This window comes from Rousettus aegyptiacus, unplaced genomic scaffold (assembly GCF_014176215.1).
Source record: "Rousettus aegyptiacus isolate mRouAeg1 unplaced genomic scaffold, mRouAeg1.p scaffold_m13_p_4, whole genome shotgun sequence".
Lineage (NCBI taxonomy): Eukaryota > Metazoa > Chordata > Mammalia > Chiroptera > Pteropodidae > Rousettus > Rousettus aegyptiacus.
In genome coordinates, this window is record NW_023416307.1 from 71,964,574 (window position 1) to 71,981,847 (window position 17,274).

Here is a 17,274-nt window from a genome sequence, read left to right on the forward strand (position 1 = left end):
AGAATGTTCCATGTGTACTAGAGAAGAATGTATAAGCAGCAGGTTTGGGATGGAAGGCTCTGTATATGTCAATTATTTCCATTTGGTCTAATATGTCATTTAAGAATGTTATTTCCTTATTGCTTTTCTGTTTCAATGGCCTGCCCATATCCAACAGTAGGGTATTTAGGTCCCCTACTATGATAGTGTTTTGGTCTGTTACTCTCTTTAATTCTGTCAGTAAGTGCTTTACATATTTCGAGGCTCCCTGATTGGGAGCATAGATATTAATAAGTGTTATGTCTTCTTGGAGTATGAGCCCCTTTATCATTATGAAGTGTCCCTCAGTATCTTTCTCCACCTTTTTTATTTGGAAGTCTATTTCATCTGATATCAGTACTGCTACTCCCGCTTTTCTCTGAATTCCATTTGCTTGAAATATCATTTTCCACCCTTTCACTTTGAATCTATATTTGCCTTTGGAGCTGAGATGTCTCTCCTGGAGGCAGCATATGGTTGAGTTTTATATTTTTGAACCATTCTGCAACTCTGTGACTTTTTATTGTTGAGTTCAACCCACTTACATTTAGGGTGATTATTGAAATATGAATTCCTCTTATAGCCATTTTACCTTTTGCTTTCTGATAGCTCAATGTTTCTGTTGTTTCCTTGTCCTTGTGTTTCTGTTTTCTTTATTTTGGTTGTCTTTTGTGGGCTTTCCCTCTGTTCTTGTTTTATGTTATATACTTCAGTTCTGAATCTTAGACCTGTGGTTACCATTTTGAATATGTAAAGGATAATTGTGTATATATATAGTCACTCATATTTTTCTGCATGTGCCTTATCCCTATTCCACTTTGTGAATTTAGATCTTTGAATCCTCTCCTTTCCAGTCATTGTTGCCTCAATCTGTGCCTATTTATGCTGAACATTATTACTATCTTCCTATAGCAATTTTCTTTTTATTTAAGATTATAATTCTTCCGTTCTTAGTAAGGATTGTACACCACTGCTTCTATTTACCTGATAGTCGCCTTCTTCCTAATTATGTATTTTTGTTGTTGTTTTTGTTATTTTGTTTTAGGTGAGCTGACTCTTTTTAGTGTTTCCTGTAGTTCAAGTCTCATAGTGGAGAATTCCCTCAATTTTTGTATGCCTGGAAAGGTCTTTAGTTCTCCTTGATAGCTGAAGAATAGCTTAGCTGGATACATTATTCCAGGCTGATAGCTTTTTCCCTTAATATTTTGAATATGTGATTCTACTCCTTTCTGGCTTGTAAGGATTTTTCTTTATAAGTTACTGTTTTCTTCTCCCTGCCTGCCCTCAGAATCCTTCGTTGTTGATTTTCAATAATTTTAATACAATATGTCTTAGAGAAGGCCTTTTTGGGTTGAGATAATTGGGTGTTCTGTTGACTTCTTGAATTCCAAGTTCCAGCTCATTCGTTAGATTTGGGAAATTCTCATTCGCTATTTGTCTGAAAATGATTTCTAATCCCTGCTCATTTTCCTCCTTTTCACGAATACCCATTATTCTTATGTTTCCTTTCCTGATGGTATCAGCTAGTTCTTGTATTTCTCTTTCATTGTTTTTCATTCTTTGGCCTCTCTCATTTTCTCTGTGATTTGTTTCTAGATGTCTGTCTTTGATCCTTTCCTCCATTTGGTCAGCTCTATTTCCCAAGCTTGTTATTCCTTTTTTCAACTCTTGGAGTGATTTTTTTTTCTTTTCTTTTTCTTTCTTTCTATTTTTTTTTTTTTTTGTCTAGAAGATCTTTTGTGTTCTTTTTGAGTTTCACTCTCCTTGCTAAAGAACTTATTCTGCTCATCTAGTTGTTTTTCTAATTCCTGAAATTGTTGATATGACTCATTCTAGAACTTGCTGAGTTTTTTCAGAAGTATCATCCTGAAGTCTCTGTCATTTAAGTCACATATTTCTATGTCTGAAAGCTTCTTTTCTGGAGATTTTTCTCTTTCTTTTTGAGATGCCTTGTCACCTTGGCTGTTCATGGTGTTTAATGGACTATTTCTTTGCCTAGGCATAAATGGAAGTGTGTTTTGCTATTTTTCCAGAAAAGATTTATTATATAAAGGTCTCTTAATAGCCTGTTGAAATGAAAGCACTTTTCCTTTGGTTTCCAGGGGTCCAGCCTCTTGGACTCCTGCTTTATACACAACCTTAATAATGCCTTTTTTTTTTTTTTTTTTTTTGTAGACATTTAATCATGCTCTCTACTCTCAGTCTCTCTCCCTGTTAGTGTTAGCTACAGTTTTGGTAGCGTTTTCTCAAATTCCCCTGGGGCTCTGCAGTGTTTCGTCTCGGGGAATAAGGGCTGAGGGGCCCTCTGGATTGGGGGTTGGAGGCTGCAGCTCAGCCTCGGTTTTGCAACTGCAGCTGGTAAGAACCAACTTTTGTTTCTCTACAGTCCTATCCTGTTTCTCTGCTTTCTAACCTGATTGTTTGTCCCTGCTGTCAGCCGCATGGAACTCACAGCCATCCAAGGTAGGACTGTTCAGGGAATTCGCTGCACCTTCTCCCTTCCCATTACCCCTACAGGGAGTTTCAGCAGCTGCAAGAGGTAGCTTCTTTATTTCTCTCAGTCCACCACCCAACACTTGGGATTCTGACCTGTGCTAGCTCCCATGCCCAGATGTGCCGGTGTGCAGGTTTGGTGTTTTTTGTTGAGTTTTAGGTGTTCAGCTTACTGTTGTTTCAAGGGGAGAGATCTGGGGATGTCTCTCACTCTGCATGTTCCTCTGAACTCTCCATTAGTCAAATGCTTATAGCAGGTTAAAAACTGAAATCATCATTTCATATTTGGAAATAGAGTTCTGCATTCATTCTCCTTATGTGGACTGACCCAGGCAGCAGGCACCCATGGGAGCTGGATTTCCCAGAGCCTCCAGGTTTCGGCTGGCCCCCTGGCAGGCAGCACAGGTGGCTGAGCCCCGCAGCAGCGGCTCTGCAGCCACTGCGTCTAGCTCCTGGCACAGCCCACTCTATTTTAGATATTTATAAGTAAAGCAGATAAGCTCTTTTGTTAGCGATCTGTGTTTCAGATGAGCAAAACTGAAATATATGTTGTCATATTACCCATTTGTGATAGCAGGTACATAAAACAACTTTTATAATTAGCTCAAGCCATCTGTAAGTTGGCACAGAGATCAGAAAATAGTGACTCTTTCAGATTAAATGAGACAAATCACCTGGAATGAAAAAACTACAGGTATACTGTTTAACAGAGAAACATTTAAATATTTTCATGAACATTACAGACATCATCACATTTCATAACTAAACAACAGACTACATCTTTAAGAAACAAGGACATTTTTCTTCCTAACCACAACATCATTTTGACATCAGTCAAAATTAATGCTTTTCTCCCAGTACCATCTAATAATCAGTCTATATTCATATTTCTTTAATTATTTCCAAATTGTCCTTTAAAACTTCGCATTGCATTTGTTTCTTGTATCTTTCAAGACTCTCTTAATACAGAACAGTTTCCTTTCTTTTTTCTGCCTTTACTTGTTATAATTAGTTATAATTAGTCTTAATGTTCATTTTTTTTTCTAATGGCACCAACATGATGTAGAGATTGTTCAATTGTCTTGCAGAATTTGGCATATTCTGCATGTCTAATTGGCTTTGTTTCACTTTTGTTTCTATTCCTGTGTTTGTCTATTCCCAGCAGAAATTATATCTAAAGGCTTGATTAAGCTTTTTGGAAAGAACACTTCATAGATAATGCTATGAAATTCATATTGCATCACATCATGAAGCACAGAATGTCTTTTTGTTTCACTATTACTGTTGCTCATTGTGATCCTTGAATTAAGGGGGTAACAGCCAGATCTCTCCACTGTGAATTTATGTGTTTTCTCTTACATCTAGCAAGTAACTAATGATATGGCTTGTTGGTATCCTGCAAATATCCAGGTCCCCATCCATTTTATAGCTAAGGTGTTTAGCATCCTTTAAAATTCCTTGCTAGAACCAATTATGTCATTAGAGAATTTAAATAGTAAGTTTTAATTCTATCATTTGTTCTATATTTTTTCAGCTCGCATACTTTAACACAAATGCAAAAAAGAAAAAAGAAAAAGAAAAATACAACAAAATGGTTTGAAATTTATCATAAAAAAGAAACAAATTTCAAGCAAATTTCTAAACATTGCTTTGACTTATTTGACCTTGCCAGAAGTTCACAGCTGCTTCTCTAGGTTCCCCCCAAAAGCCCAGCTTCCTTCTTGGATACAATAAAATTGTTAATGGTTAAGGAAAGGCTTATGTGGAATAGCTTAGTCATTCAGTCAACAAATATTTTTGTCTTTTACAGTAGACCCCGGTCTGGAGTCTTCTTTGAAAGGAAAGAGTTGAGTCAAGAGGCACATTGCTCCAAATTCAATCTGGTCCAATGATTTATGTTTCTCACACTTTGTAAAAAATTGGGTTTTCTATCTCTTTACCAGAAAATGTCCAGCTGGGACAATGTTGCTTTTTGAAGCCTTCTCCCAAAGAGGGATTTTACACGTGCATGCTTTCTTTGTTCTCCTAAGGCTAATTTTTAAATGCATTTGTTTAATTAGAATAATTCTTATTATCATAAAAACATTTCATTTTTGTGCATTTAACTTCCAACAAAATCTATTTGATTAACTATCTTAATTTCTCAACATTCTTAGTGTGCTGACATTTCTTACCTTATTCTGATATAATACAAAAATTCTGTAGTGTTCACATTGGCAATCTCTGATAATGCAGTTTGTGACAGTAGTTCTTCTCTCGGCCCTTTATTGGTCATGTAACTAGGAAAGTTAGATCTTAACTTCTCATAAAAAAAATAAATCTATATTTGTATAGTGATTTATTCTCTATAATGTACTTCCACATATATTGAAGCACCTGATCAGGTGAACATGAACACAAGTGCATACTTATATTCCTGTTGCACAAATGAAGAAATCGAGGTACTGTCTATTAAATTAAAGAAAGCAAAAAGGTCAAAAAAACAAGGTGGAGTGAGATACATCCTCAGATCTCTCCCTTGAAACAACAATAAGCTGAACATGTAAAACTAAACAAAAAACACCCAAACTGCACACCAGCACATCAGAGCATGGGATCTGTGCATAAGAGCTACCACAGGTAAAACCCCAGGTGTCGGTCAGTCAGGGGACAAATAAAGAAGCTGCCTCTCACAGCCTTGGGAACTCCTTGCAGGAGGAGAAGGAGTGGTGAATGTGTGTTGACTTCCCTGATCAACCCTACTTGGAAGTGCCAGGACTTAGTGGCCAGCAACAGGGCCTAGTCATCAAGGCAGAAAGCAGAGAAGTGGAAATGGACAGCAGAGAAACAACAGTTGTTTTTCAACAATTTCCAAAACCAAGGCTGAGCTGTGGCCCCCCAACCCCCAACACAGCAGGCTCCTCCCTTCATACCCTCAGAGATCGAACACCGCAAAGCCCCAGGGGAATCTGAGTGAACATGGAGACTGAAGCTACCTTTCACAGCCTCTGGAACAGCCTGTAGGGGGAGGGGAAGGGGAAAAGGAGGAGAGAGTTCGTGCTGCAAGTTCCCCTGAACAGCCGAGCCTGGAAGGGTTGTGGGCTCCCTGTGGCCAGCTGGCTGAAGGGCCCAGTTATCAGGGCAGAGAGCGGAGAAGCAGCCGGCAGAGAAACAATAGGCGGTTCTTACTGACTGTAGTTGCAAAACTGAGGTTGAATCTCAGCCCCGAAACCCTAACCCAGATAACCCCTCCCCACATACCCTCCGAGTCCTATCACCAGGGGGATCAGAGCAAATGCTACTGAAACTGTTAGGGATCTAAGAAGCTTAGACACCACCTACTAGAAACAAAAAGAAGAGCATCTTCTTTGCAGCAGGGTAAAAAGAGACCTTTATATAATACATCTTTTTTTTTTTTTTCTGGAAAAACAACAGAATAAACTTCCATTAAAGCCCAGACAGAAAAATAGTCCATTAATCACCATGAACAACCAAGGTGACAAGGTATGTCAGAAAGAAAGGGAGCAATCTCCAGAAAATGAGCTTACACACATAGAAATATGCGACTTAAGTGACAGAGAGTGCAGGCGGTACCTCTGAAAAAAGTGAGTTCTCGAAATGGGTCATATCAACAGTTTCAGAAATTGCAAAAATAACTAGATGAGCAAAGCAAGGAGATTGAAACCCTCAAAAAGAACCAAGTAGAACTTCTGGAGATGAAGAAAACATTGCAAGAATTGAAAAATGAAATATGAAGCTTGGGAAATACAATTGACCAAATGGAGGAAAGGATCAGTGATATCAAAGACAGAAAGCTAGAAATAAATCAGCAGGAAGAAGAGAGAAACCGTAAAACCAAACAAAACAAAAAAATGAAAGAAAAATACAAGAACTAGCTGATACCATCAGGAGAGGAAACATAAGAATAATGGGTATTACTAAAGGAGAGGAAAAGGAGCAGGGACTAGAAGGCATTTTCAGACAAATAGTGGACAAGAATTTCCCAAATCTAAGGAATGAGCTGTAACTCGGAATTCAAGAAGTCAACAGAACGCCCAATTATCTCAACCCAAAAGGGCCTTCACTGAGACATATTGTATTAAAGTTATTAGAAATCAATGACAAAGATAGAATTCTCAGGGCATCCACAGAAGAAAAGACGGTAATGTATAAAGAAATACCCATTAGATTATTATCGGACTTCTCAGCGCAGACTTCACAAGCCAGAAAGAAATAGAATCAAATATTTCAACTATTGAGTGAAAGGAACTACCAGCCGAGAATAATGTATCCAGCTAAGCTTTCCTTTAGATATGAAGGAGAAATTAAGACCTTTTCGGACATGCAAAAATTGAAGGTATTCTCCATTATAAAGCCTGCTCTATAGGAAATTCTGAAAGAAGTCAGTGTACCTAAAACAAAATAACAACAACAAAAACACATAATTAGGAGTAAAGTGACTATCAGGCAAATAGAAGCAGAAAAGTGCAACCCTTACTAAGAACAGGGCATTAGAAGCTTAAATAATAAAAAGATAATTGCTATAGCAAGATAGTAATGAATGTTCAGCATACATAGAAATAAATTGAGACAAGAATGACTGAAAAGGTGAGGAATCAAAGATCCAAATTCACAAAGATAAAAGGAGATGAGGCACACACAGAAGAAAATGGGCGACTGTATATATAACTACCTTTTTCATATTTGTAATGGTAACCATGCACCATAGAGTCAAAACTGAAGTATATAATATAAAACAAGAAGAATCAGAGGCAAAACCCACAAAAGCCAACCAAAATAAAGAAAACAGAAACACAAGGACAAGGAAGCAATGGAAACACTGAACAACCAGCAAAAAAAAAAAAATAAAATAAAATGGCTGTAAGAAGACCTCATATTTCAATAATCACCTACATGTAAATGGGCTGAACTCAACAAAAATAAGGCACAGAGTTACAGAATGTATCAAAAAGCAAAACCCAACCATACGCTGCCTCCAGGAGAGACATCTCAGCTCCAGTGACAAATATAGATTCAAAGTAAAAGGATGGAAAGTGGTATTTCAAGCAAATGGCATTCAGAGAAAAGCAGGAGTAGCCATACTGATATCAGACAAAATAGACTTCAAAATAAGAAAGGTGAAGAAAGATACTGAGGGACACTTCATAATGATAAAGGGTATCATACTCCAAGAAGACATAACACTTATTAATATCTATGCTCCCGATCAGGGAGCCCCGACATATGTAAAGCACTTACTGACAGAATTAAAGAGAGAAACAGACCGAAACACTATCATAGTAGGGGACCTAAATATCCTACAGTTGGATATGGGCAGGTCATTGAAACAGAAAATCAAAATCAAAACAGAAAATCAAAAACAGAAATAACATCCTTAAATGACACATTAGACCAAATGGACATTATTGACATATAAAGCCTTCCATCTCAAAATAGATGCTTATACATTCTTCTCTAGTGCACATGGAACATTCTCAAGAATCGACCACATACTGGGACACAGACATAGCCTCAACAAATATAAGAGGGTTGAAATCATACCAACTACACTCTCTGATCATAATGCTTTGAAACTAGAGATCAAGTGCAAAAGAAATCAAGATGATCTGCAAATACATAGAGATTCAACAACATGCTACAGAAGAATAACTGGGTCAGGAAAGAAATAAAAAGAGAGATTACATAGAAACAAATGATAATGATCGTACAACATACCCAAACTTTTGGGACACGGCAAATACAGTCATAAAAGGAAAGTTCATATCATTGCAGGCCTATTTCCAAGAATGAGCCCAAATACACAACCTAAAGCTTCCTCTTAAAAAAACTAGAAAAGGAAGAGTAAATGAGACCTAAAGTCAGCAGAAGGAAAGAAATAATCAAAATTAGAGCTGAAATAAATGAAATTGAAAACAAACAAAAAAATAGAAAAAATAAATATAACAAGAAGCTGATTCTTTGTGAAGTTTAATAAAGTTAACATCCCCTGGCTATCCTCACTAAAGAAAAAAGAGAGGACACAAATAAACAAAATCAGAGATGAAAGAGGGGACAGACACCACAGCAATACAAAAGATCATACAAGAATAATAGGAAAAGATTATAACAACAAATTTAGTAACCTAGAAGAAATGGGCCAGTACTTAGAAAAATACAACCTTCCTAGACTAAATCAAGATCTTGAATATCTGAATAGACTGATCAGCAGTATGGAAATGGAAACAATCATCAAAAACCTACCAAAAAGTAAAAGTCCAGGACCAGATGGCTTCGCCTGTGAATTCTACCAAACATTCAAAGAAGATTTAATACCTATTCTCCTCAAACTTTTCCAAAAATTCAAAGAGGAGGCAATAACCCCAACTCATTTATGAAGCCTGTATTACTCTGATACTGAAATCTGGTAAAGGTAACACAAAATAAGAAAACTACAGACTAATATCTCATGAACACAGATGCCAAAATACTAAATAAGATACTAGGGAACCAAATACAGCAACATATTAAAAAGATTATACACCACAATCAAGTGGGCTTCATTCTAGGGGCACAGGAATGGGTCAACATATGCAAATCAATTAATGTGATATACCACATAAACAAATTAAAAATGAAGAATCATATGATCATATCAATAGGTGCAGAAAAAGCCTTCGACAAGATACAACACCCATTTATGACCAAAACACTCAACAAAATTGGTATAGAAGGAAAATACCTTGCTATAACAAATGTCATGTATAACAAACCCCTAGCCAACATTGTACTTAATGTTGAAAAAATAAAGCCTTCCCTCTAAGATCAAGAACAAGGTGAGGCTGTCTGCCATCTCTAATGCTATTCAACATAACATTGGAGGTCCTAGCGCATGCAATCAGGCAAAAGAAAGATATAAAAGGCATCCAAATAAGAAATGAAGAATTCAAACTGTCATTATTTTCAAATGGCATGAATCTCTATATAGAAAATCCTAAAGACTCCATAAGAACACTACTGGAAATATAAGAAAACTCAGTAAAGTCTCTCGATACAAAAATCAACATTCAAAAATCCATAGTGTTCCTGTATGCTAATAATAAAGTGTCAGAAAAAGAAATGGAAAAAATAATTCCTTTTGTAATTGCAACAAAAAAGAATAAAATACCTAGGAATAAATCTAACAAAACATGTGAAGGACCTATATGATGAAAACTATGAGACCCTATTAAAAGAAAATCGAAGAAGATGCAAAGAAATGGAAAGATAGTCCATGTTCTCGGGTTGGAAGAATCAACATAGTTAAAATGACCACATCACCTAAAGCATCATACAGATTTAATGCGATCCCCATCAAAATCCCATTCGCATTTTTTAAAGAAATAGAACAAAAATTCATCAGATTTGGATGGAAGCACAAAAGACCCTGAACCGCCAAAGCCATCCTCAGAAAAAAGACTGAGGCTGGAGGCATCACTCTGCCTGACTTCACATTATACCTCAAAATGACAGTAATCAGAACGGCATGGTATTGGCAGCAAAACAGACACAGAAACTGGTGGAACAGAATTGAGAATCCCAAAGTAAACCCATGTTTAGACAGGCAAATAATTTTCAACAACAACAACAAAAAAAGCCAAAAACATACAGTGGAGAAAGGAAAGCTTCTTCAATAAATGGTGCTGGGAAAACTGGAAAGCCACCTGCAAAAGAATGAAACTAGACTGTTAGCAATTACCACATACTAAAAGTAACTCAGAATGGATTCAGGACCTGAATATAAGACCTGAAACTACATCAAACTAAAAAACTCTGCTCAGCAAAAGAAACCATCAGCAAGGTAAAGAGATAACCATCTGAATGGGAAAATATATTTGCAAGCAACACCTCCAATAAGGGCCTAATACTCAAAATATACAAAGAACTCATACAACTCAATAACAACAAAAAAACTAACATCCAATTAAACAATGGGCAGGGGACTCGAATAGACACTTCTCCCAAGAATACATACAAATGGTCAACAAACATATGAAAAGATGCACATTATTGCTAGCTATTAGGGAAATGCAAATCAAAACCACAACGACATACCACCTTGCACCTATTAGAATAGCTATAAGGAACAGGACAAGTCAAATCACATGTTGGAATGGATACAGAGGAAAAAGAACCCTCATACACTGCTGATGGGACTGCTAATTGGTACAGCCACTATAGAAAATAGTATGGAGGTTCCTCAAAAAACTAAGAATTGATTTACCGTGTGATCCAGCAATCCCTCTACTGGTTATTTACCCCAAAGACTTGAAAACTCATTTATGTAAAGATATTTGCACAGCAATGTTCAAAACAGCATTATTCACAGTAGCCAGGATATGGAAGCATCCAAAGTGTCCTAGAATAGATGATTGGCTAAAGAAATAGTGATGCATATATACAATGGACTATTACTCAGCCGTAAGAAGAGATGAAATCCTGTCATTTGCGACAGCATGGATGGACCTCGAGATAATCATGGTAAGTGAAATAAGCCAAATTGAAAAAGTTGAAAATCACATACTATCACTTATATGTGAGATATAAACCTAAAAGCAACAAATGAACAGGACAAACAGAGACTCAGGGACATGCACAATGAACTATTGGTTACCAGAGGGTAGGGGGTGAGGGAGGAGGGGAGAGGTAGATGGAGTAAAAGGGATCAAATATAAGAGGTAAGGGGGAGAATGAAGAGGGTAAAAGGGATTAAATATATGGAAACTGGATTTTGGGTGGTAATCACACAATAGAATATATAGATGTCAAACTATAATGTATACCTGAAAATTATATGATTGTATTAACCAGTGTTAACTAATAAACTTAATAAAAAATAAGTTAGTTAGTTAATTAATTAATTAATTAAAGGATCGAATGTGACTTTTTTTCTTCCCTCTATGCACTAACAGATTTAACGGTGTTTATTATGGTTGTTTTTAGCCTCACCTGAGATTCAGGATAAAATAACAGATTTTCTCATTTGACATCTTGTGCTTTTCTATTACTCCAGGCTGCCTGACTTGTAATGGAAGAAAGACCACCACCCTTCCATTTTTCCAAAATGCCTGAAAAGGATAATTAAGATAATTCAATGACATTTGTAATGGCTCGATGATATTCAATGGATTGATTACACTACACTACAATACAGACAAAATAGAGAACTAACCAACATAAATAAAACACCTGCTGAAATATGGGACTCTAAGAAGGCAAGAGAAATATTTATTAGGAAAGAATTGTGGTTAACTTTTTGCGAATTATCTGGATATGAATAACCTATCTCCCCCAATTGAATGTCTAATGATAATTTGAAAAAAAAATAGTGTCATCTATAATTTTTTTATGAATGCATTTGTTTTTAGACAGCAAACTCCAAGTCCATATTTACTATCATATAAATACTTGTGTTGGACTTCTGAAAACAACAAAAGAATTGAGAACCATCTGAAGATTTTGCTTTCCTCTTAAACCAAGAGTTTTAAACTGGGCTGTTCATTGACATCACCTGGAGTGTTAAAGACACTGTATACCAATTACTGGATTACATCTAATCCAGCTTCACTGGTATGATATTGTGTCAGAAAATATTTATTTTCAAAACACCTTCGGCGATTCCAACATAGCACTAGGACTCAGAACCACTGCCTCAAATAAAAAAGCACATTACGCAAAATACATATCATTTACATATCATTAGTCCCTTTGTCCTATCAGAAACATAGGAAAATAAAGATAAAAGATGATAGAAAGTTGGATAAACCATCATAAACTATCTATGTTGGCAAACGAATCATTGTAACAGTCATGCAAAAAAGTTTGTAACTCAATAATAATCATATAATCTTCATCTGAGAGTTCGAATTTCACAAGATAATGTTCTCTAGCAGTTATCGGCACTTGCTGCACATCAGAATCACATGGAGAGGTTTATAAAATTACCAAGGCCTGGGACCCCCTCCTACAGATTCTAATTTATTTGGCTTGGGGTGGTGAGCTAATGTGAGCACCACTAATCTGTGCAGTTTGAGCGAGAAAGGAGACATCGAGACCTTGTTGATGACATTTACTCATTAATTGTTACTTGCTATCAGCAGGGTCTGAAGTGTGAAATAATTTCTTGTTTTTAAAATATGCCGCAAACTGAATTGAGAAGCCCTTGAAATGCTCTTATTCTCATGGATCATGTAGCTATTAGATAGATTCCAAACCATCTTCCACCTAAAGTAGAAAATCATAAAAAATAAAGGTTTCTATAAAGAGCTGACAGCATCTTATAGGAAACCTTAATGGTGGCCTGAACTTCCACAGGAAAAGAGGCCAGGAAGAACATCCAGAGGCTCATTGCGGCTCTCTTAGCCATGTGGCACACTGCTGGTTGGAAGGAAGCTGTTGAGGATCTGGCTGGTACCACCTCCTTCCCTGTGCCTCTTCAGCCATCAGTATTAGGTAATCCTCTTCTCCTGTTTTACTCTCATGAAAACACTAGTGTTTTCTCTCCCATCTAGTGTTTTCTTCCCCCTCACTAAGACATTATGAGCATATTGAAGCAACATAAGGCAGTGTTTAAAGATTAGACTTAGGCACAATGGTACCTGAAATAATCAAGGTATAAAGGAGTTGGAGACTAAAAAGTCTGTATAGCACATAAAGAAAATAAAATGAAAAACCTCTGCCACCGGATTGGATTGTGCATACGTGGAGACGAGAAGTCCTATAGAGACTCGGCACCCACAGGGAGCAACCTGCTTAGAATGAGCCCACACAGCAGAAGGCAGAGTTCAGATGCAGTAAGAGGATCAGAATCTGAGGAAACAGCCTCAATCACACTGTGCCAAAAGCCAGTCAGACCTATCTTGGGCTTTTTTTGTTCTATGACCAAACAAATTGTTTATATCCACAAATCTGAGTAATAGGCAAATAGAGGAATATGTCCTATATATAAGAATATCTTTTCCTTTACTTTTGACTAGGATATTAAAATCCACCTGTAATAAAGTCAGGAGGCTGAAGAGGTAAAAGAGCCAGACAGAAAACATTTATAGCTTTTGTAAAGAAAAATAACATCCAAATTAAGTTACATCTTTAATTATAAGTTAGTCAAGCACACCTGCTATTGCAGGTAATTGTCAGTTTCAGAAAAAAAATTCAACTGTTATACATGTGTTGGGAATGAGGTTCTTAGTAGGATTACTTAATAAATTAAAATGTGGGCATATTTATAGAATTCAGAACTTTTCATTATATTGCAGGAAAATTAATTATTTTAAGTAGTTGTTAAATTTTTATACCTTTCCATGAATACAATACAAATATAAGTTCTCAAAAGTACTTTTAAACCCCCTAGAAATTTTCATTTTCAATGCCTCAGGAGAATACACGTTCTCATATTTAGTCTAATAATATTACTTTGGTATACATATTATTTGTATCATTATAAATATCTACTAAAGAGAAGGTTTTAAAAATTACTTGCTCAAAAATTATTTGGGAGGGCATGAGTGGTTTTTAAACAGAGGATTTACACAGTCTAGGTCTTTCTTTAAAAGAATGTAAGTTCAAAAGAGTTTTAAAATGTGTGTATGTGGAAACACAAGAGCTTATTTATGTTACAAAGATAGTAATTTGGGGATTTCATTTCAGTTTCATCCTTGAGGATGAATTTAAAACAACAACAAAATAAGTGTAGTCTGTGTTTTCAGTGCTCATTAATTATGTTGATAATTACAATAACATAACTAAGACAAGTATATCTAATCTAAGTTTTATTATTTGTCATTTAACAAATATTTATTACATCACACTATGTATAACATCTGGGGTTAGACAGTATGATTTATTTAAAGAGATTAAAATGGAAAGAATAATGAACGTTTCCTGAAAATATTTATTTATCACTTCTCTCAAGGCACCTAAAACTTCCTTATTTCTTAGGCTGTATGTAAATAAAAGGATTTGGCAGGCGAATTATGATTGTGTAGAACAGTGAATACATTTTATCCTGACATTGATCTAGGCCATACCCAGCGCGCACGTACATGAAGAAGAGAGTGCCATAGAACAGGGAGACAGAGAGCAGGTGGGCACCGCACGTGGAGAAGGCTTTGCTCCTGCCCTTTTCAGACTTCTTTTTCAGGATGGCAAAGAGAATACGTGTATAAGAAACCATGATAGTCATAAAAGTAGAAGATTGTACATAAGCAGAGAAAATAAAAAGCATCAATGCATTAATAGATGGGTCAGTGCAAGAAATTGTATATAGTGACAAAATTTCACAGTAGAAATGCTGTATTATATTGGACTTGCAGAAGGTTAATCTAAATAATAATCCTACGTAAACAACAGGATGCAGAAAACCAATTACATATGACAAACTTATCAATCCAGTGCAGCGTCTGTTGGACATTGCCACTGGATAAAGCAGGGGGTTGCATATGGCTACACAGCGGTCATAGGCCAGTAGGAAACATTCTGTGGCAGTGCTTTTTTAAGAAGAGAGAAAAAATAAAGACACTAGTCAGCTTATTTGTAGACTTGGGAAGGATCTAAGAGCTGTTGTTAGATGTGCCAATGTAGACAATTATCATGCACTTAACTAAGAATGTTTTTAATATTTCAGAGCCACATAATTCAAAAATCAGGGATTTTGCTGTTTCTGCTTTTTTTTGAGATTACATTGGGACTATAAACATCTGGGTAAAATGAAACATGATGAATGACATCATAGTGGAAAGAATAGCTAGTATTTTGGAAAAGCTGGATTTAATTTAAATAGTAAGAAGTATTAATTTTGTTTAAAAGGCAAGTCAAACAAGGTGGAAAGATTAACTACATTTATGGTCAATGACTACCATACAGATAAGCATGGCAGAAAAAAACTCCAAAGTGAAAATGTATCTATGAGTTCTATAAGCCTGAGAAGCAAGTGAGAAGGCTTCCTGTAGAAACCTGGGGGAAAACTGAAATCTGCAACATTGCAATGCATTTTATAAATGACAAATTATGCACAATCCTGATCATAAAATATACTTTGTTTATTCACAGATCCTTGCCTTAGTGACCTAAAGCAGGGTCTAGCCACTTAGAAAAAGCTAATTTAACTATATAATCATTCAGGGAAAATTTGGAAGACTTGGATTCACAGCTTCCTGGCTTCTGTAACAAGGCCACCCAAGTGGATGTCATGTCAACACATATTTTCACTTCCATAACTCACCACTTCTGTACAGACATGGCCAAAGACCTCACCCTCCAAGTCTCTGCTAGCCTGCAACATTTTCTCTAAGTGTCTACTTGGTAATTTGAAAAGAAGGAATAATGTGAAAATTTTAAGGAAGAAAAGATTTGTGAAAAATTCAGTTATGGCAAGAATAATCTATAAACAGTAAAAATATGTAGAAGAATTGGGTTATTTGCTATATAAAGGCACCTAATTTTTCCCCTTAAAAGGAGAAGTGATTTTGAGGAAAACAGTCCTTCTCCTTCACTGGGACTAGGAAAAGAGGTAATTTGTTTGGGTTATATAATAGACATTAAAAAGCACTAACAGAGAGATTGGTAACATTGGCAGTTATTAAATGAGTAAACACACTGCTGTCACATCATTCTTAGCTGTTGGGAAAATCTTCCCGATTGTGTTTGTTTTCCAATGTAAATAAAGACTAGAATGAACTTTAAACTTTAAACACATGAAGTATTAAGTATATTAGTTTTATAACTAATTATCATGGTCCAAAAAAATGTTAATAAAAATGTAACAAAATTCTGGAATCTTTGATCCTCAATTCTACCTCTAAATTACTAAGTGAATTATCCCAAAGCCATTTTATGACCCTGTTTTAAGGTCTCATCTGTCTGTAAAGCACTGAATTTTCTAAGCTACCTTTCTGCCCACAGTCTGTGAGACTATGACTCTTCTTTGCTATTTAGTAGGTAGCTTAGCATAACAGCTAAGCATAGAGACTTTATAACTGAATTGCATGAGTTCAATTCTTTCTTCTACATATGTATAGTTTGTATCCATGTTGTCAGAGAAATTGAACATGTTTAGCTATTCGGTTCAGATTGCTTTCTATTCCATGTGGTAGATAAATCATATGAAAAATCTTTTCAGATATTTTGACAACTCAAGAAATTCTTGGTACCAAAATGATGTGTTCTATCACTTTTCATAGAAAGAATAATGATAACAAAATAAACAACTGCAATCTCACCCAATTCCTATGCAGAGATGCCATAAAATACAAATTTTCATAAAGAACTCAAGGTACAACAATGAAAATATCAAAAAACAATTATTCATCTCCTATTAATTTTCTTTGTGAAGTGTTGCTTGGAGAGAACGATATTTATATCTTCCCATCTTCAAACCTATTTATGAAGATAATATTGAAACTCCCTCCATGCCACCAAAAGATTCCCTATAGAATGAAGTCAACCTACTGGGCACTATCGACTAATTAACAAACCACTTCTGTCTGACACACCCTTTTGTAGCTATTAGAGCTCATTTCTTTCCTCTGGAAACAAAAGCATTACAGGTTAATTGTAGAAAAAAATTGAAAACATAGAAAAGGAAAAAAAAATTGCAATAATCTAATTAATTACTGATAAATACAGTTAACTTTTAGGCTTTTTCCTCCCACCTTTAACCCATGACTATAGCTATATTTACATATATTTACATACATAATTTATCTTTACATTTATATACATATAATTTGCATAAAATTTATATACAAAAAT

The 17,274-nt window shown here is 35.7% G+C and overlaps 1 protein-coding gene across 1 annotated transcript; it reads right to left on the bottom strand.

The window, feature by feature from the left end:
• Positions 1-2,825: 2,825 nt before the first annotated feature.
• On the bottom strand, positions 2,826-15,805 carry LOC107516603 (olfactory receptor 5AC2). The gene is given in 4 exon segments (XM_036219662.1): positions 2,826-2,978; positions 14,404-14,469; positions 14,471-15,042; positions 15,778-15,805. Coding segments are annotated over 4 exon segments (819 nt in total).
• Between the last annotated feature and the right edge of the window lie 1,469 nt (positions 15,806-17,274).